The sequence below is a fragment of the Cyrtonyx montezumae genome, unplaced genomic scaffold (assembly GCF_038088225.1).
Source record: "Cyrtonyx montezumae isolate F1298 unplaced genomic scaffold, pur_monq_1.0 scaffold_30, whole genome shotgun sequence".
In the NCBI taxonomy this organism is placed as follows: Eukaryota; Metazoa; Chordata; class Aves; order Galliformes; family Odontophoridae; genus Cyrtonyx; species Cyrtonyx montezumae.
The window spans coordinates 8,075,996-8,096,952 of NW_027072035.1; the positions used below are offsets into that span (position 1 = coordinate 8,075,996).

Sequence of the window (20,957 nt, forward strand, 5' to 3'; positions counted from 1 at the left end):
ATCACATTATCTTTTTTCATTATTTTTTTTAACAAGAGATAGGGAAGTAAAAGTTTTAATCTCATCTTCCAGAATTTTATCATACCAAATATTAATGTCCTTGACGTTGTGTTCTAACAACGACTGCACTCTTGGATCAGTATCACTTGATTCCACAGTTTGATAATTCATAGCCTTCTTGATTCCATAGTCTGTAGCAGTGTCACATGCTTTTCACCCAGTTCTCTCCGTTAACAGGGCAGGACCAAGGGTCAGGTAACTTCCCTGGGTATGACTCACGTTTTTTTGTTTGGTTTTTTTTCAACTTTCAAAGTTCTTAATCTTAGTTCATTTCTTGCAGCTCAGTGCTATGAATATTTATCACCCAAATACTTGTTCCACTTCAGATTCTTCATCAGACAGGGAATCTGTAGGTTTTCCATCAAGTACTGTGTCCTGTAGAATACCGCTGGGGAAGCACTTGTATTCTGACTGTATATAGAAACAAGCACTCAAGACTACATTATTTCCAAGTTCTCTTTTGAGTTGCAGACACAATTGTAACTAATTCTGGTACCTATTGAAGTGTTGTGCAATACTGGGAGTCTTTGGTTGAAGGAAAAACATCGTTCTTTTATTGCTGCATGAGCTGTCCGTTTAGGATGCTGCAAGGCTCAGCATTGGATGCTGGTAGGATAAAAAAAAATCTGTATAAACTATGAGGATTTGTGTCAAAAATGCATCTCAAAGTGTGGCTCCATTTTTGTACTAATATAGCAGATTCATGATTTCCAAACTTTTCTATACGAACAATAATCATGAGCTTGGAATGTGGAAGTCTACTGAAGTACTACTCTGCAGCACCAGAGTCCTATGATACGGACAGAGTTTGAAAACTGAAAACCATTACTAAATTATTGAATTCTAAATATGCTGTACCATATGTGGATTTGACCTATGATAAAGAAGTGCTTTCTGAAGAAAGATGTGAGCTTCCTTCTTCTCTATTTCCCTAAACTATTGGATGTTGGCATAGCTGAATAAGGTAAGATTTCAAAAGGGAGACTGATGCTTTTTTTCCATGGTGACTGTGTGTATTAGTTACAGAGACTGATAACTGTTTTTATAGTGTGTGCTTTATTTGAAATTCACTCCAACCTCCAATAAAAGTTAATTAGTTACGTCCTGCATCTCCAATTTAGCTTTTCACAGCTACAGAAATAGTTGTGAAGGTTTCTGATTAGAGTTACAGATGCATGGATTTGGATGATCAGTGTGTGATATAAAAATGTCAGGTTGCATTTTTTTTCAGTACGTCACACTATCTCAGTAAGTATATCGATACGTATATCAGTGAAGTATTTGGTGAAGTACATATGTGAATATATTAATGTGTGAATTAACATTGGCTGTTCAGAAAGTGCTCAGGATGGAGGAGAGCAATTGGTATGTTTAGTTAGGGATAGGTTCACCAATTTACCAGCATGGGCAAAACAGGCTTGGGGAAGAATAATGTATTGCCAATTAGTAACAGAGCAGGATAGTGAGGAATAATAGCAAACTTTCCCTCCCCTCATCTTCTGATGCTCACTTTCACTCCCCATCCTGCTCCCCACCTTCCTCATTGGGAATGAGGGCTGTGTTCAGTCCATTACTGCTCCCCTCTGCTGATCCTTCCTCCTGACACTCTTCCCCTTTTCCGCTGTGGGCCCTTCCAATAGGGTGCAGTATATTACAGTCTGTACCAGCATGAGTTATTTAAGAGCTGCTCCAACATGAGTCATTTCAGTGTGCTGCAGACCTTCAGGAGCAGGCTACTTCACTGTTTGCCACCAACCATCAGTTCCCACCAGCTCTCCTGCCCCATTGCAAACTGCTCCCTACAGGATGCAGCTCTGGCCCAAGGCTGCTGCAGCAGGGTGTCCATGGGCTGTGCTCATTCACTGCTGCACTGTGGATTCCTCCATGGCTGCGCAGAGAGATCTGCTCCACATGGTGCCTACAGATTGCAGGGAGGCAGCCTGCTCTGCCATGGGGAGCAGGCTGGAGGCATGGAGCTCCTCCTGCCCTCATTCTGCACTGACTTGGCCACTTCTCTCCCATTTCTCCCTCCTGTCTCCAAGATGCTGTTGTGCAGCAGTTCTCCCTCTCTCAAACTGGCTCTCTCGCAGCACAGTCAGCATCACCCATGGCTCAGCTCTGGCAGTTGCAGATCTGACATGGGGCAGTGATAGAGACCACAACTACAGCCACCCACTTCCAAAACCTTGTCATGTAAGCCAGTGCGTTATGTAAATATTAACACATTAATGATGTATCATGAGGTGCTATTGTCTTCTCTTTTTTTGCTTTTGTTTTTTAATTTTGTTCTTAATCCCTGCCACATTGCTTGCTTTAGCTGCTGTTAGGACAGATTTTGTTTGCTATCAGTAATTTCTAGCACAAATTATCATTGCCATTTGCTAATTTTCTCATCAAATGTCTTATTACTAAGGCATCTATTAATAGAAGTGTAAAACAAAGTTGTTTAACTATGGTTGTTCTGAGGCTAACATTAAAAATGAAAAATTACCAGAGGCTAGTTTTGTATAAGACATAATAAATTCTGCTATTACTCAGTTTGTAGTGGCAAATTGAAGCTTCTTCATAGAAAATTAACCAACATAAATTTATTTTTTTTCTGTGGAGGATTTTTCCTTTCAAAAGACAGTTATAACATTTAATCTCTGTTATTTGAAATCTCTGTTAGGTTTCATCTTATTTCTTGTCATTTCAGAGTCTGTTAGCTTAACAGTATCCTGGGTAATTCAGTCTGATAGTCCTTTGTATTCATGTTTACAATATCTGTTAAAGGTCTTGATTGAGTCGATATTTTCTTTCTATGATCAACAACTTCCCATATTAATGATTGGGCTTGAATATCATCTTTTCTGTATTCTCCATAAAATGGGGAAGATATCCCTTGAGATTTCAGTATGTTGCTTTTCTGAGGATGATGATCTGAAATACCACTAAGAGAGAAATTGTTTGAGCATGTTATTATACATAAACTGTATAGATTAACTAAATTCTACTTTGTCTAAATTATATAAGCTGAAGATAGTTAAATTGTTTACCATGTTATTGCAGAGTTATTGTTCACATTTTTTTAGTTTTAAAAATAATTTCCATGTTGACAATTAAGTATTGTAACAAAAATACATATGATAGAATTCACCAGTAACTGCTAATACAAGGATAGCTTAGAAGTCTGTTATTTTTTGGAATTGATAAAAACACATAGCATTCCACTTCTTATTTTTGTGTTGGTACATCTCACTCCTCAGCAACTGGAGTTTAAATTTTCCATTAGAATGTAGCTTTTTTCTAATTAGCAATGTTACTTCCTGCATTGTGTTTTTAAGGAAATGTGAGTATATACACAATTTACATATGACTTGAAATCTTAGTTTAACATCTGTGAATTTGTGTCTTCTGAGAGAAACTAGTATGGAGGCCCTCAGGGATGAAATCCTGTGGCTGGGGATGAGACCAGCACAAGGTTCCTTTCAAAACTGCCTATGGGAGTCAATCCCAACTGTTGTCTGCCACAGCATTCCTCAGGTTTTAGAGATTACATGGGCATCCTTGTTCTTGACTTCTCAGCTCTGTCTTTTCACTTAGAAGTGTAAGATGTTGTTGCCATGTGGGAAGTAGTAATGACACTAGAATTATAACAGACAGTAGTTACTGTATAACTCTTAACTGGGAACGTTCACTCTTTCTGAACTGACTGCACTGAACCATCCAGACTAGTTGAAAACATCTGTGTTTTTCATGAGGGTCATGTACTAACTTGCATTTTAATAGTTTGAAGGTGAAGAAAACATGGTGCATACAATACCTGTGCAGTGCACAACCTAAGTTGCTGTCAGCCATAGTATCTAGACGTTTCTACTTCATATCTTTTCAGTTTCACAGTTCCAGGTAGTCTTAACTGCCTTTCTTCTCAACTAAGAAATTGTAGCTTCTGTGCTTACTGTTGAACTTTAAAGAGGTGGAATGTGATACTCCAGTATGGGATGTGTTTCCTCCATGTTTTGCTAGCTGATACAGTCTAGCTTCTTGGAGAAAGGTGAGGCAAAATCTGCAAGCAACTTTGAAATTTTTTATTATCTTCCATGGAGGAAAATGTACCCAATTTAAACTTTTACATACTGTTTCAAGAATAGCTCTGTTACTTTCTTTCTTATTCAGAAGACTCCTATTTTTTAAACATTATTTTTTTTTAAGTTGATTTAGAAGTGAAGTTTAGACAGTGTTTTAACTTAATGATAATACTTAGCTGGAAGTGTTAACATTTGAATCTGAAAATATCAAGATATCAGGGGAAATCAGTATTCAACGAAGGGTCTTAACCTCCCACTGAAATTGAATAATAAATGAAAGGCTTAGATTTCTTACATCCATGAATTAGAATTAGCACTGCCTGTTAACACTGGCTGTCTGGTTATTTAAAATAAAATACTGGTTTGTCATCTTTGTGGCAAAGAATTTTACTACTGAATTGTACTGAAAAATTAACTAAGTCCACAGAGTGAGGTTTATTTGCAGAAGATACTGCAAAGCCAGTGTTGTGTGTTTACCCAAGCACACTAAATACAGCTTTGAAGTGAACAGAAAAATTGTCATTAAACTCAACTCTAAACAATGTCCTTAGATGATAACTTCTTTCGCTATACTTCAGTGTATGTTATTCAACAAGTTGTAATCAACACAAAGCTGCAATGGTAATTCTTCTCTGTTTACTATATTTTAGGGATCAAGTATTCCTATTAAATCTACTTAGAAAATTGAGACACTCTCTGGTCCAAAAACATCAGATACTACATATAATGTGGAGATGCAAGCCATATTTATGGCTGAGTATACCACTGATGGTGTTTTTATATTTTTTTTTAACCTTTTTTTTAATTATTATTTGTTCCAGAAAGAAAAACGTACTACAGATTATAGTATTTAGAGTGGGTAAATGATGTGTTAGCACTAGATGATGAACAACCAATTATATCATAGGGTAGAACAAAAGCAAAAAAGAAATAGATGGATTAGGAAGAGGAGGAGGAACATATTCAGTTGTATTCCAGTCACCTCAGAAATGAGATACAGGATTCTTCTTTCATCATGCATCATTGACCAGAAAGTAAGTTTGTGCAGCAAAGCCAAAGTATGCTATAATGTACACTGTGCTGCTTTTTATTTGTTTGTTTGTTCTTTTTTTCTTAAAACAGAAGATTCTAGTTAGCATTTCTACAAGACAAAATATGTGTTACATTAATACATTATGTATTGGTTTCTCATTCTCATTCCTGACAGTACAAAAATGAGTGTGCCCCAGTTCTCTCAGAAGAAAAAATACTTCAGATCTAATAAAAAACGCTTAGACTATTTGTCAATGGTAATAAAAAATAAATGTGCAGATGGCTTTTTTGAGGGAAATATTTCCGTTTTCTCTTTTTTAAATTGAGATACATGTGCCTATGCATGCATGCAAGATAACAGCTTTTTCATCAGTTAAAAAAAAAGTTTAACTGCTCAGTCTTCTGTTACTGCTAATAATTATATAACTCACTGTAGTGTATATATATTCAGAAAGTTTTTCTAGAGTTCCTCAAAGCTCTGCATTGGTGCAGTTTTATCAATGAATTATTAGATTCACTGTAGGCATGTGTCTGAATGTGTAATGAAAAATAGGTGGAGGAAGAATGTAAAATGGATTTTAGTGTGCTTTCTTTAAAAAAATGTTTATACAACTGAAAACGTTGTTTTAGAGAGGATAATATTCTGGAAGATTCTTAGATGGCGTATGATTCTGCATATCAAATGACTAAGAAAATTCTGTCCATGGTTGTTGGTCTCCTTCTGAGAGTCAAGATATTTTTCTTATAAAACTGAAAGAAACTTAGGTGAAGGCTATGCGTGTTCAGCTCCTTTCAAAGGAAAATTCAGTTCCACTAGGTATTTCTCATAAAAAGGTTCTGAACAAATTTTATGTATCTGAAAGAAATGACAGCTGCTAAGAATGAGTAAAATAGGTCAGTGAGCTACGCACATGTCACGTTCTCTTTCTTTTTGTCATTACTTTGTAGTTTTCAGCTTCTTTCTATGTCATTTGGCAGCACTGTAGTGTGAGGGTACACTTTTATGAAACATTTTTATATCACTGTGGGTATTGATTGAAATAAGGTCTTATCCTTTGTCAAGGGATATTTCAAAATCCCTTATGCAAGGCAGTAGGCAGTGGAGAAAGTGTTATTGGCATGTTAGCTGATTTGGAAGATTGAGAGTGATCATCAAGGTATATGGAGCTGTAAGAACTGTTGAATCAATGCTACAGTATTTTGTTGTTCACAGATAGAAGCTGAGTCACTCAAGTGTGATAGAAAAAGTTTCTGGCAAAGCTGGATGTCAGATACTTCATCAAGTCTCATGGGTTCTGGGAAATATAAATAGATCAGTGACATAAGGGCCAAGTGCTAGTTTTGACAAACTATATATAGGAATTATGATGGTAGAAAAGTGAAAATCCTGGATTAGAAAGGCTTTCTGCTTTTGGATTAATTTCTGGGCAGGATTTTTTGAGATCAGTGTGATGAGTAAGCATGTAAATGCTTATATAAGTAGTTTTTAACCTTTCTGGCTGTGAGCTTCACTTCTTAATAGTTAGCTGGTGATAAACAGCTCCAAAATGAGCAAATTTATATCATAGACTTCCCTGACCTCTCTTGCACTGCCAGGAAGCCATCCTTTCTTTCCATTAGTGTTTGTACAGTCTTTTCCTGTATACCGTTATGCAGACTAGTTTCTTCTCCTCTGAAGGGCATGGGGAATCCTGAACCTACTCTGTTGCCTTTTTCATTTACAGGGACCATCATGTCTGCCCTTTAAAATTTTGTTTGATCCTTATTAGAGTTAACATAACTGCTGACATGAAAACTATCCTTAAATAGAAGTTTAGTATCTTTCTGGCTTGATATGATCAGGAATTATCGTGTTACTGAGCAGAAATTCTGAGTACTGTGAACAGATGACAAAGCTGAGATGGCAGAATCTCCCGTGTTGCCGTTGTCTTATTCTAGCTGAAGTCAAGTGTGAAATAGTGTTATGCTGGTAACAGACATTTATTTATCCTGTTCATTTTTTACTGTGCTTTAATTTGAAATTTGTTTAGCTTCTCAGTGTAAATTATTATTCTTCTAAAACACAGCTGGTCTTCAATTATAAATTGAGATTAATGATTATAAGTAAATAGCCATCTTTCTTACCACAAGAGAGCATTGTAAGCTTTAAAGAGAACTCTCAGGAATAGCGAAAATTTAGGAAAGATTTTTTAATGTAAAATATAAAGGCATATTTTTTCCTCTCGTGTAGTTGTTGCACTTCTTAACTGCTGAGTAGCTACTAAGTTGAAGTTCTTCAGCATCATTTTGTTTGGTATTTTATATCAACTGGTATAGGACTTGATAGTCTTTTAGATCTGACATCCAGACAAGTTCATTCAATATGCAGCATATTGTATCATGTCTTCTTTTGTAGAGATTCATCAAGGGTTGCCATAGCTATCTACATATAGGAAATAGGTTGACCAGTTGGTTAGAGAGAATTTCTGTTAGCTTTATCTATTTATGACTATTCTATCTTTTTTATTATTTTTTATTTGTATTTATTTTCATTTGTAGGTAAGGGTCTACAGTCTTGAACAAATGTATGCATTGCATATTATGTTCAACTGCAGTGCTAGCTGGCATACTTTTCTTGGTAAGAAGAAAGAGACTAACATTTAAAATGCATACATGAATTACCTAATATCTCTTCCAAATAACCTATCTTTCTTGTTTGAATAATATGCATACCTCTGCAAACATGGTTTTGTTCTACATAGTTTTAAGAAACAGTAGTAGATTTTATTTATTAATCTCTGATTCCATGGTACAATAAACATATTTTAAAGCCTATGGAGAAAAAACAATATTGCCATTTCTACTCTGTTGTACTCTTCATTATTGTTCTTAATCTTTTAATTTGTTATTTATTTTGTTTCTTGCTCATAAGTACTTGCTTGGCAACCATAATAACATGGAGTTTCTGTTTTTAAAATATTCTTATTTCTCTAGCCCTTACAGCTGGTTCTGCCCTTTATTTTACCTTCTATAATATTGTTTTGTTTTCCATTTCTGTATATTTTAGATAATCTTACTGCATAAAGTATAACACCTTTTCTGTTTATGCATACAACTGTAGGTAGTAGTGTTAATGAGCAGAAGAAATTCCCAAGTCAAGAAGACATTTCCAAGTAAAAGCTATAAATAATTATGATTACCTTTGATGATACTGTGTTATGACTATTAATTTGTCATAGTTGAGACAGCAGAAAAGCTTAATTACAATGGTAGGGCAAAATATTTTTTGCCACCTTCTGCAACTTGTCAGGCTATGAACACATTAACTTTTTGCAGTGGAAATGAAATCAGTAGACTTGAACTATGCAAGGGAAAGTAAGTAAGAACTGGTAAAAGTTATGGCTTTTTTTGATGGAAGTAACAGTAGCTGTGAGAAAGCTGTATCTCAGAAGCATCTTCCTTGTAGTATAAGAACATAATGACTCACAAGCAGAGGAGAACTGAAGGCAAATATAATCCTTCAGGAGCTGTAAATTAGGCAAATATTTAATAGTGGATCAGAAATAAAATCCAAAACAGTACAAAAATAGTTGTCAGCCCCAGTAAATTAATCTAAGTTACAGTGACAAGTTATTGCAAGGATTGGGAGGTCTGGAAGGAAGAGTGAGTTGTATGCTTTTTTAATGGAAGCTTGTTTCTATTAAGACTGAAAAGTAAATATTTCTAACTTCTAACCCAGCATTTGCAGAATCACAGAGTAGTTGATGTTGGAAGGTAGCCCTGGAGGTCATCTGGTCCAGTAGGGCCACCCAGAGCAGTGCCCAGGATCAAGTCCAGATAGAATCATAGAATGAGATAGAAGGGATCCACAAGAGTCATCTAGTCCATCTTGAGACTTCAGACAGGACCACCCAAAATCCAAGACTTATGTCAGAAAGCACTTTCCAAACACTTCTGGAGCCAATGCCCACTGCCCTGGAGAGCCTATTCCAAGTGTGAAACCACACTGAGGTGAGAAACCTTTCCCTACCACCACCCTGACACCCCCCAGCACAGCTCCATGCCGTTCCCTTGGGCTCTGTCACTGTCACACAGAGCAGAGCTCAGCACTGCCCTCCGCTCCCTGTGAGAGCTGCAGCTGCCATCAGGGCTCCCCTCAGCTCCTCTGATCTGCGCTGAACAGACCCAGGGACCTCAGCCACTCCCCACATGCCTTGACCTCCATACTCCACACCACCCTCTTAGCAGTGTGTGCCAGTCTCCACTGCCACACAGCACAAAAAGCAACATTGCTTCCTGGTGTTCAGAGGGAACTTCCTATATTCTAGCTTGTGCCCATTGCCTCCTGTGCTTGCATTGGGCACTGTCGGTCCTTTTTGTGCCCTCCTTTCAGGTATTTGTATGCACTGTTAAGATGTCCCTCTGTGCCTTCTGTTTCCAGGCAAGAAAAGTCGCAGCAAATGTCTGTTTTTAGGGCTTTTTTTTTAAATCTTTTTTGTTTTACAGACTAATTTTTTTTGTTTCTAACATACATTCCTCAATTCTTTATTTCTCCCATTATTTTTATTTCTTTGCCCTTACTGGTGTTTGCAGTAGCTTTTAATTTGTTCTCATTTGGAAATTCAATTAAATTTCTATTTGACTTTTCCTTCAGATCATTAACAAAGCCTATAAAGGCAACTTCAGTATGTTTCTGTGTGTTCTCACACTTTTGCTAATCTTACAGGAAATATCCCCAGTACATCAACAGTACCCATCACCTTGTTATGCAGGAAGATTTTAGGAGTTTGGCAGATGCTTAGGTGAATTTTGGTTATTCACTGTAAAGCTTTTGCCAACAGCAAATGCTAAAATGAAGGTGAAATGTTAAACAGCAAAGAGGATACTGTGAATCTAAAATGTAATGGTAGAATTTTGTGTCTGGAGAGATTTCTTAATAATATCCAGATACAGCAAATCCAAAGCTTTCTCAGCACTTGATTCTATTCCCATTTTTATATTAAGTACCTATATCTGCCACATTAGACTAATACCTTATTCTGTTTTAAACCATTTTCCTAGGGATTACACTATTTCTGCTGGCTCTGTATATGCTTTTAATGTGTTGCACACAACTGTTGGTGCAGTGTAGGTGTAAAAGCATCCTACCTATAGGGTTTCCAGGTATTTTCTAACTGAATCACAGCATACCCCCACAGTGTCCAGTCAACACTGGCAATAGGTCTTAACAGATCCTTTTTGTTCACTAATACAAAGATAGATGCAGTGCCCAGGCTTGCTAAACCATGCTAGTACACCTTCCCCACTCTTCTGCTGATAGATCTCTAAAAAGTGGCTTAACTCTTTCAGAATGTGAAAACATGATCTCTACCCTCCTTCCTGCAGCTCTCCCATTTGTACAGCTTCAGAGTCTGAGAACTCTAGATATTTTCATCATAATTTTTGGCATCCCTTGAATTTTTCATGATAAGAGCATGAAATGGGGAAGTCAAAACCTCCATTTTCCTGTATCTGCAACTTTGTTTGTTAGCAGTACATGACACAAGCTGTTATACAGTGCATTGCAGCTCATAGCACTACTCTGTCTGTGCAGTAATTACTTCCTGTGCAATCAGCTTTGCATCTTGTAACTCTCTCACTGTACTGCGTAATGCTATAACTTCACAGTCAAGAGCTTTAAGACAGCCATCCATATCTCCTTGTTAACGAGCAGCACATCTCCAATGCTATTCCCCATGACAGTTTGCACACAGCATCTTCAGTCATCTTGGAGTTAGTAACTGCTTCATCACCAACTTCAGATCCCACTTCTATTGGAGGCATGGTAGTCAGGAAAGCAGCATTCAGTGCTGGGCCATTCTGCAACAGAGAGAGTCCCCAGTGCCTCCTCCCCAGTCCCCTGCTCGTTTGCTAGCCATGATGTGACAGTTCTAAATCCTGTCTTCTGCACCATATTCGTGAGCTAGCTCAGGCAGGAGGAAAGAACCAACCTAGACCTGTGGCTGAAGTGCAAAGATTGAATTTACTGTTGTTACGTTACCAGTGGGGTCATCCCTGAAGGAATAGCTGAGCAGGGGCTCACAAGCACAGGGGATGCAGTCACAACTGTTAGTCTGTGCAGGCAGTTTTTTTATCTGCTATTTACGCCTCTTTATCAGTGGTTTGCTCAAGCATAGTTTACCACCATGCTGTATTCCCAGCTACAAGGTCACTTGAGATTATTTACATTCCTCCATTCTGTTCTTCATTTATCACAACATCCTCGTTGCCTGTTTTCTGCTTTTAACTCATTTCTCCTAACAGAAACTTCAGGCTTGTTAATGTGTATTCCTTGTCTCTTCCCTGCTATAAAAGCTTCCTGCATGTACATGAATTTTTGTGGTTCTAAAAGGTACAGCATTACTTCTGGTGCTGTGATCCTGATACTGAAACAGCACACTGTAACCTCATGTTTCTTCTGTGTTGTCTATTTCAGGTACTACACTCAAATTTATCAAAATCTCATTGCTCTCTTCCTCTTCTTGTGACCAGAAGACTGCTAAACCTTTTATTCCACCTTCATTTTTTCATTTATGAATAGAATACCTTTTGCAGAACACAAGCAACTTAGAAAGGGAGGGAAATTAAAATTATTTGGTAACTTATGAATTTACACAAAATGAGTAGACATGGCCATGCTATTCTTTTCCATTTTTACTTATTACAATGTCTGTGACTTATTAGACATAAAGTTTCTTATGTAATTCTGTTGGAATATTTCTTACTGTACATATTTCTGACTGTCAATCTTGCCTAGCTGTCTAGACCAGTTAGTAAACTATCATTCATCTTAGCTTTACATGTTTTCTAATTCACGTAATAGACTATTTTTAGAATGCTAAAATGTCTTAACATGTTAGCAACCATTTGTTTTTAATCTTTGATTAAATGTAGAGAGATACGCCGCAAGGTACAAAGCATGAAATGTTTTTCTTTTAACTCTCATTAGAAAACAGTAAGTTAGTGAACAGTCACTATGTATGCGTGTCAATTTAGTTTCCACTGCTAAATTACTACTCTACCTGTGCCATCCTCTTGAATTTTCCTAAATAAGAAGAATCTACCATGCAATGACTTCTTTGAATTACAGTTGATTTTATTAACTCCATTTGATATTGTTTCTGTCTATGTCTTTCTCTGGAAAGAAACCTTGCCTGGGTGCCAGACACTCACCCACACTCCTCTGGGCCCTATCTGCCACCGCACCGTGGGCTCCTCCGTGCTCTGCGGGCGTGCCAGGTTGCTGGTGCTTCTGTCTCTCACCCCTCTCTCCCAGCTGCTGTTGAGCAGCAGAGTACACCCAGCATCTTCTCCCACAGCTGGGCTTCAGCAGCAGCAGGTTGCCATTGGAGCTGCTGGTCTGGCACAGGGCACTGCTGGGTCTGCTCCTGCAGCCCTTGCTACCGAAATCTTGTCACATAAATACAGCACACCTCTTATCCAGCACACCTGCCACAGCTCAGGTACAAAGCTTTGCTCTGCTCTAAGTTCTGAACTCTACCTGAAAAGAAAGGGTTTAAAAGATTTCCTTTTTCACCAAGACCTGAAAAGTGCTGCAAACTCTATGGTGCTCATTTATCTTTCTTTTTTTTGAGGGGGGAGAAAAGGTCTAAGACACCGAATACTGACCTGTACTAGGATTGTGCTCATGAATGTCTCGGTTCCTTGAGTGCTTGTCATGCTATGTGTCAAATTTTCATCCTCTGCTATTCCTTACAAGTGTTGAACTGATTCTAAACTACATATAAAGCATAACAATATCAATACTATTTAAAAAACAAAACAAAACGAGATACTCCTTTGGTAAAAGACTCAATCCTAAAATCACTGCTAAATATTACACTGCTTTTGGCATTTTCTTTAAATGCATTGTGCATGCTTTTCTGTCTGTATACATATATTGTACTATCATTTTTGTCTTCATGTGTAACTAGACTTTTAGACAAGTGAATCCAATATTTAAGGGCTCTGTCCAGATAAATCAATGATATTTTGACACTGTGCTAGTGAACTGAATAAGCAGAAGATTCAGAACAATACAGAAGAGAAGCCCTCCTTTTATAAGAGGGCAAGGACAGTTACTGTAGCAAGTTTTGTGTCATCACATAGAGTGAATAAGTCCATGATATTATCACATAAAGAATGTATGAGTTAATAGAGTCATATGCACTGTGTTGTGTTTCATCTTAATGGCTCCTGTGAATGCAGTACCTGTTGAAATTTTTACTTGAAAATGATATTTGGCTTGCTATGAATAAACCATCTTCTTGTATGTCTACCTGTGGTAATGAAAGATGTCTGTGACTGAAATTAAGTCCACTGCAGCTTTTTCAAGTACAAAACATGAACTTTTTTTCTCGACTCGTCTTGGGTAATTGTCCATCTTAGTTAATTGCCTTTTGGATACCTAATTTCCTCTATGATTCCATTGAATGTCAAATACATTTTTGAGGAACATTAAAAATTCTATATATAACATCTATATTTTCTCTGACCAAGTAAGCAGAGGCATTTAATGCCTTTTTACCTCATTTTTTAGTAGTAATGGTAAATTTTGAGTTGCCCAGTCCTCAGAGTTGGGGGACCTATGTTTGGAGGAGCAGTGGCTTTCCACCGAGAGTCACTGAAAATGTCAGGGAACATTTCTAAAAAGCCAATATTCATGAGCCCGTGGGACCTGACAGGATCCGCACTCAGAATGCTGAAGTAATTGGTGGATGTTGTAGTTGGACTCTTCTCAGCAATTTGCCAAAGATCTTGGAGTTTGGTGGCTGAAGGACAGGGAGTGTCCGTAGTCCACAAAAAATATCAGTTTCACACGTGGACCTGCTAATAACCCTTCTCTTTTAATCAGATAGTAGACTATTTTGGTTGAATTAAATACGCAGAGGGGATAAGCTGATCCTGTTCACTAATTAATTACTTGCTTTTATCACTTAGGAGCATTTTAACTGCATGATCTGGGGAGGAGATATAAAAGGGCTAATTAGTTCAGAGAGGCAATCCGTCCTGCTGCTTTAGTAATGAGGAGTTTACTCTTGATTTTCTTTAGTTGATGGAATTCTATTTGAATACTAGGTATCAATTTCTGAATAGTTCTTCGAAGATGGAGGAGTCCTTAGAGAAAAGTTTGAGGTTTATATCTTTGCTGACAGATATGAATCCAGATGGTAACTACTCTCAGCACAGAGGAATTGCCTCTGCTTCCTCTTTGACTCACTATTGAATTCTTAGCAAAAGCCTTACGTGAGCGTTCTTTAGCAGCTTCAGCATATTCAACCTGTGTTAGTGACGTGTAGTCAGTGCCCTGTTTGCATTTAAAGGAACTGCTTAAAACTCAGATCTCTGATTTACATATTAATTTTATTCTTTAGTAGTTGGGGGAAAACATTTGTTTCCATCAGCACTACAAACTTGCATAATCATGATCTTAAATAGTGATATTCATAGCTTCTGTTTTAGTAAGGAACTTGTTCTGAAGCAACTTGGTGTAATTTGTGTCCAATTTGTACAGCTTTCACAACATGAAGTAAGGAATTTTTGCTGATTTTCTATGTTAAAGATGCATGCTGATTTTATGGAATTACTGCAACAACTAGCAAATGCTGCATGAGAAGAAAAACAATGTCCCACATGCAGAGAGAAGCACCTAATTCCATAAAGTTATATCTGCACATTTTCAGGATGTTTGCTTTAGGGACCAGTAAGGAGAAGTAAGTGAAAATAAGTAAAACACTGATTTCTTTATATATGTGTTTTTTAAAGGCTGTCTAAAAAGAGTGAACAGTTACTACAGATATGTAACTGAAATTATAAGTGCTAGTGACTCTTTGGACCTGTTTCTGTTACCAGTGTTATATATATACATGGCATGTAAACTTATGTCACTCATGTCATGCATCATACATAACAACTCTTGAATAAAACCCCATTGCATGTACTTTGTATGGAAGGTTACAGTGCAAAGGGTTTTCTGTAAACTCCATGTCGCTGTTGTATTGGAGCTTCTTCCTTATATCAGTATCAAAGTGAATGAATTAGAATCCTGGAATCTGAAAGAAGATTAAACTGTAGCTTATTAATTTAGATTACTTTTAAAAAAGTTTCCTTACTTGCAATTTTTTGAGATTCTAGCTATAAGTTCTATAATAAATCATAGTGGTTATTTTGTCTAATATAGGAACAGAAAAATATGAATATCATCTTAAAGAAGACTGTCAGACATGAGGAGAAGCAGTGCAGAAGCTGCTTGGAATGTGTTGAAAAGTCATAGCAACTTCCAAGAGTGAAAAAGAAAAGCGTGAGGTAGCTAAGTGTGTGAATACATACAGGGAACTCTGGATGATTCAGCAGATGTAAAATGAAAACAGAAATGCTAACAAGATACCCTAACTTTCAGGACAATTATAAGACATAGGAATGAAATAATAAAGTAGGTAAATGGACATTGTTAAGAAATTACAAGAGAGAAGGAGGAAAAGAACCTGAAGAATACATTTTCAGTGGATGTAATTTCAGAACCAGAGGTGGCTGAAGGCGGACTACTGAGAATTGATTCTGCATTTATACAGTTTTATCCCACTGAATGGCAAGTTATTAAAGATGCCAAGTGGCAGAATTTTTGGTGGGATTGTCACCTTTCAACTATGGGGAAGGAGGAATGACTGAGGTTTGCAAATCCCCGTGGTTAGATTAAGGTGAAATAGCACATAAGATCTGTACACGAATGTGAGCTTTAGTGGGGGGATTTCTGTAGAACAGCTGCCCTGCAGGCATTAGCCCTCTCACAAGTACATCAAACTAAACTGCAGATTTATGAAAAATCAAAGTAAGCCTTGCATTTCTTAAAAACTTTGAGAGGAAGAACACGTGGAGAGAAAGACTGAGGGATACAAAGAGAACACGTCTTGGATCAAGCATCTAGGACCTGCCAATGGGGCTGTTCTGTGCAGGGTCACTTCTAGAATTGTACATGCTGCTGTTTATTGGCCCAAATTCCAGGACGTCTGAAGTCTCTTCCTGCGCCAGGTCCAGGATTGGTTGAGTGACAACAGGCCTCTCCTCATGTCTTGGCTGTTGGTCAGCATTGTACTGGACCCTTCTTTCATCTCAGTTCCAGGAGTGGCTGAGATATCACTGAAATCAAGGGAAGATTGAGCTCGTCCCCATGGCTTCACTGTCTTGTTCAGGGGTTGTCTCCTACACATAGCAATAAAAATACTTCTGCATGTGGTAGACAGGTAACTGACAAAAATGAAGTGTCAACAGTTTGCCCAGAAAGATCAGTGGTGTGTTTGAAAGTTGTGTCCACCGTCACAAGTTGGAGACTACTGGCTAGGCACTGGCCCATGTTTCCTTGGTGCTTGTGTATGGGATGCCAACATGAATGGTATCATTCTGCAGCCCACTCCTCATTAACAGACAGCTTGAAAATCACTTGCATGAAGCCAAAGCTTTTTCATTTGTGGTCTTTTAGAAGATCTGCTCTTAGTTTGTGTATACCTAGAAGATACCGTTGCAAATTTCACCCACTTTCTCATATTCCAATTTGATTTTCTTAGAAGTGTAGTAGGAAATTTTTAGTAATAATGACAAGCACTTCTTCTTGATGAGTGTAAAAGAAAAAATTTCACAAAGCAGACAAAAACTTTCACATATGACCTGTTTACTTTTTCTATTCCTTTTCTGCATCTGCCACAAAGTCTAGACTAAATGGAGTAAAATGATAAAAAAACAAACAAACAAAAACAACCCTCATAGCTGAAATATAATTGGAACCTTGGCTATAAATACTGGAGATTTCATGGTGGTACATTTTACTTGAATATAAGCAATCACAACTTGATACTTGAACAATATCCCAGGCTAACATTAAACTATGTATGGTGGTACATGTTGAGCCCTTTGAAATGTTTGTGCATATCTTCAGCTGAAAACTGATTACCTGTGTGCTTTTAAGGAGCGTGGGTCATTTAACTGCAAAAATAACTGAATTTGTATTAATGTAGTGTGATGCTTAAGAGGCATAAATGGTCATAGTGGCAGCAAAATTGTGTGAGTCAACTGCAGTTTTAATGTTCAGATGAAGTTTAATGGTTACCTGCAAACAAAGACTCTGTATGCAGCAAATCAGTATGCGCAAAATCAGTAGGCATCAATTGATCAAAGTAGTTGTGGACATAGGAACTTTAACACCTGTCTACATGGATCAAGACTTTTATTTAAGATTAATTTTAGTTCAGGCTAAAATTCTGACCTTCAATGCCATGCAGATTGCTGAGAGCTGTTTGTCGTTAGTTCAGACCTTTCTTCCTGATGTAGGTGTGGAGACAAATTTGGTGCACACCTGGGCAGAGTTCCAGGTTAGTCTCCTTCAGAAATAATCTAGTTTCCAAGCATCAAAATCACTCTTCAAATCTAACGGATGTTCATTGAGTGCTCAGGAGATTCACTTCGGAACTGTGCTACAGCTCCAGTCCAAAAGGTGAAAGCTGATGTAGTTATTTCCCATGGAATATTAGCTATCTACGCTAAAAATATCCACTGTAATTTAGTTTTAAAATACTTGGCCCACAAATTGTAGCTACTGTTACAATTCAATCCTGTTGTTAAACAAGTTTTTCCTCCAAAAAATTCCTTATGTATTTTGTTACATTAACTGGAATAATAGTGGGTATTATGCACTATTTTAATATTCTGTGAAATAATGCAATGTAATAAACGTATACTACATTAATATTATATTATTTTCATACACTTGTATCCCAAACGTATTCTTCATAGAAGCTACATTAGGTCTTTTATCAGATATTACTATGGCCTCTGTCCTAATCTGAAGAGGTCTATTTGAGATGAAAGGGAGGAAGGAAGGCTGTTGATTTTTTAAGCTTCTCACGTGACACTGAGCCCAAATTCTTTTTCCTGTAATACTGAGTAGCTTTTTTTTTAAGTGGAAATTCTAATGATAATAGATGTAAGATGGAGCTAGTTCTCTGTCCTTTCAGTGTCTCCATAACTGTGGGAACATGTTTAAGGCACCTACGTTGAATTCTGTTTCATTTTGCATAAAATCTGGTCTGCTAACTTGCAGATTTATTTCTCCACTCAGCTGCTTCTTCCTCCTCAGTGCAACCCTGCCATGGCTGCAGTCCTTCAGGATAAACCTGCTCCCACATGGGCTCCCCTCACACTGTAGTCCCTTCAGGAAATACCCACCTGCTCTCTGGTGGTCTCCCCACAGGCTTCTAAAAGCTTGATGTGTGTGATGTCACACTCGCTTTCACTGGTAAACTGAGCTGTAGAAAAGATTTGGTTAACCATTTCATGTTTTTCTTCACATTTTCCATGACTCTTACGTAGTTTTAAGCATGTAAAAATGGGGGTTATGTTTCTTGTTCTAACCTAGGGACCTCGCTGCAAGGAACTGCTTGGTGGGTGAAAGCAACATATTGAAAATAAGCGATTTTGGAATGTCTCGTCAAGAGGATGATGGTGTATATTCATCATCAGGCTTAAAGCAGATTCCTATCAAGTGGACTGCCCCAGAAGCCCTCAACTATGGTAAGGATGTGTCTTAACTTCCCCACAGAAAGTACCTGCAGGAGGGCTGTCCCATCCACAACATTTCAGTGTATATGCTTTTTCCTTGTATTCACTTCAGGTCAGAAAGGTTTAAATTAGTTTTTCAGTGCATTTCAGTGGTATATAAAATACCGTTCTACTTTCAAAAGGAATAAGGCAGCAACTTGCTGCTGTTAATGTTATTATGGAGCACTAAAATAATGTTCTGGCTATGCTGCCAACTGGTTCTAGTGGACTGCTTTGTTTGTCATCTGAATCGTTACTAAAATTACTGTCAGGTTTTGCATATTTATGGCATAATGCTCTAGCATTAGAAAATGTTAATATTCTGTGTTAAGTAAATCATTGTACTGGAGAAAAATAAAGACTGCTTTGTATTTTTCCAGCTGCAGCATTTTTGTTTGTTTGTTTTTAACTATACTTTTATTTAATACTATGCTGTTATCACTGGGGAAAATCCATTATTTCTGATCAACGAAAGTGGTCCATACTATGCATTAAATCCAAAACAAAAATAGAACCTATAGCATTTCGCTTTTTTACTTGTTAGTGAAACTAGAAAATATTATTTTCTAAGTGAAGTGAACTGTGAAGAGTCAGCATATTAAATAGATGATGTCATATTTTGAATGCAGTTCTCTCAACCAGATCTTTATTCAATTACTTAGAAAAAAAAAGTTTTAAATACTTGATTTGAAATGCCTACAAATATTTTGTCCATTTCTTAAAGTTTGAGCTTACAATCCTGCACTGGAAATCATAACTTTGTGACTTGACAGGAGAATGTTTCATTTAATTAGCATTTTTGCAGAAGTTGATGCCATAACACAGTAAAGGAGATCTTTCCTTTGTAAGGCTAAAAATAAATGTAGTTAGAAAAATAGATCCTATATTAGTAGTTATTCTGTGGAGTGCTAGTATTAGTGGTGGTCTTTGTGGAATACACTTCATATTCTGGCGTTTGTTGCACTACAACAGGTGTTTTGAAAGCTTTATTTTTGTTGTTTCAGAAGTGCACACAGTTTACTTGATATATAATGGAAACCTATTGCTCATAGCCCGATGCAGTCCCATGAACTACATAAAGTGAGAAACAGTCTTATTGACAACAGCCTAATTTTGTACTGTGAGGGTATTTTTCTGCAGAATACAGGAGAGAAAAGTACAGTTGATTAAAAGCTCCTGATAAGGTGTTTTCTAAAATGCATCTATATCCAACTAACTTCAAGTGATTTTCTAGAGATGGGAAAATCAGAGGGTTGTCAGTAGCAGCACAAAATCTCTTCAGAGGCCTGTAACTTGCAGTGCACTCCAGAGGTCAGTACTGAGCCTAATCTTGTTCAGTGTCCTCATCAATGACCTGGATGAAATGATAGAGTGCGCCCTCCACAAGTTTGTGTATGATAGAAGGCTGAGAAGAGTGGCTGATACACTAGAAAGATGTGCTGCCACACAGGGAGACCTGTGCAGAGTATAAAGTTGGGCAAAGAGGGACCTGATGAGGTTCAGCAAGAGCAGAAGTGGAATCATGCACCTGGGGAGAAATAACCATATGCATTAGTACCGTTTAGGGGATGACATGCTGCAGAGGAGCTCTGCAGAGAAGGATCTGGATGTCGTGGTGGGCAACAAGTTGGCCATGAAATGGCAGTGTTCACTTGTGGCCAAGAACACCAATAGTAGGTATTCTGGGGTACATTAAAAAGAGCATGGGCTGCAGGTCAAGGGAGGTGATCCTCCACCTCAATTCCATCCTGGAGGAACCACATCTGGAATACTGTGTCTATTTTTGGTATCTCTAGTTCAAAAAAAGAATTTCTATAGAGTCTCCAGTGGAGGGCAACAAAGATGATGAGGGGCCTGGAGCACACGAGGAAAGGCTCAGTGGGTCTTTTTGGCCTGGGAAAAGGAAGACTGAGAAGGGATCTAATAAATGTTTATAAATATCTGAAGTGCAGGGGCCAAGTCAATAGAGTGGACTTTTTTGGTGGTGTGCAGGAATAGAGCAAGGGACAATGGGCAGAAGCTGGAACACAGAAATTCCATACTAACACAAGGAGGGACTTCACTATGAAGTCACAGAATGCAGGAACAGTCTGCCTAGTGAGGTTCTAAAGTCTTCTCTGGAAATGTTCATCGTCTCTCTGGATACTTACCTGTGCAACCTGCTGTAGAGGACCTGCTTTTGGCAGTAGGGCT

General features: G+C 37.7%; 1 protein-coding gene across 1 annotated transcript in view; it reads left to right on the forward strand.

Moving 5' to 3' along the window:
- FER (FER tyrosine kinase) overlaps nucleotides 1-20,957 on the forward strand; it is a 154,299-nt gene that overhangs the window by 123,264 nt on the left and 10,078 nt on the right. Inside the window, exon 17 of the mRNA XM_065744229.1 lies at nucleotides 18,583-18,737. Coding sequence (XP_065600301.1) covers nucleotides 18,583-18,737 — 155 coding nt within the window. The remainder of the gene's footprint in view (nucleotides 1-18,582; nucleotides 18,738-20,957) is intronic.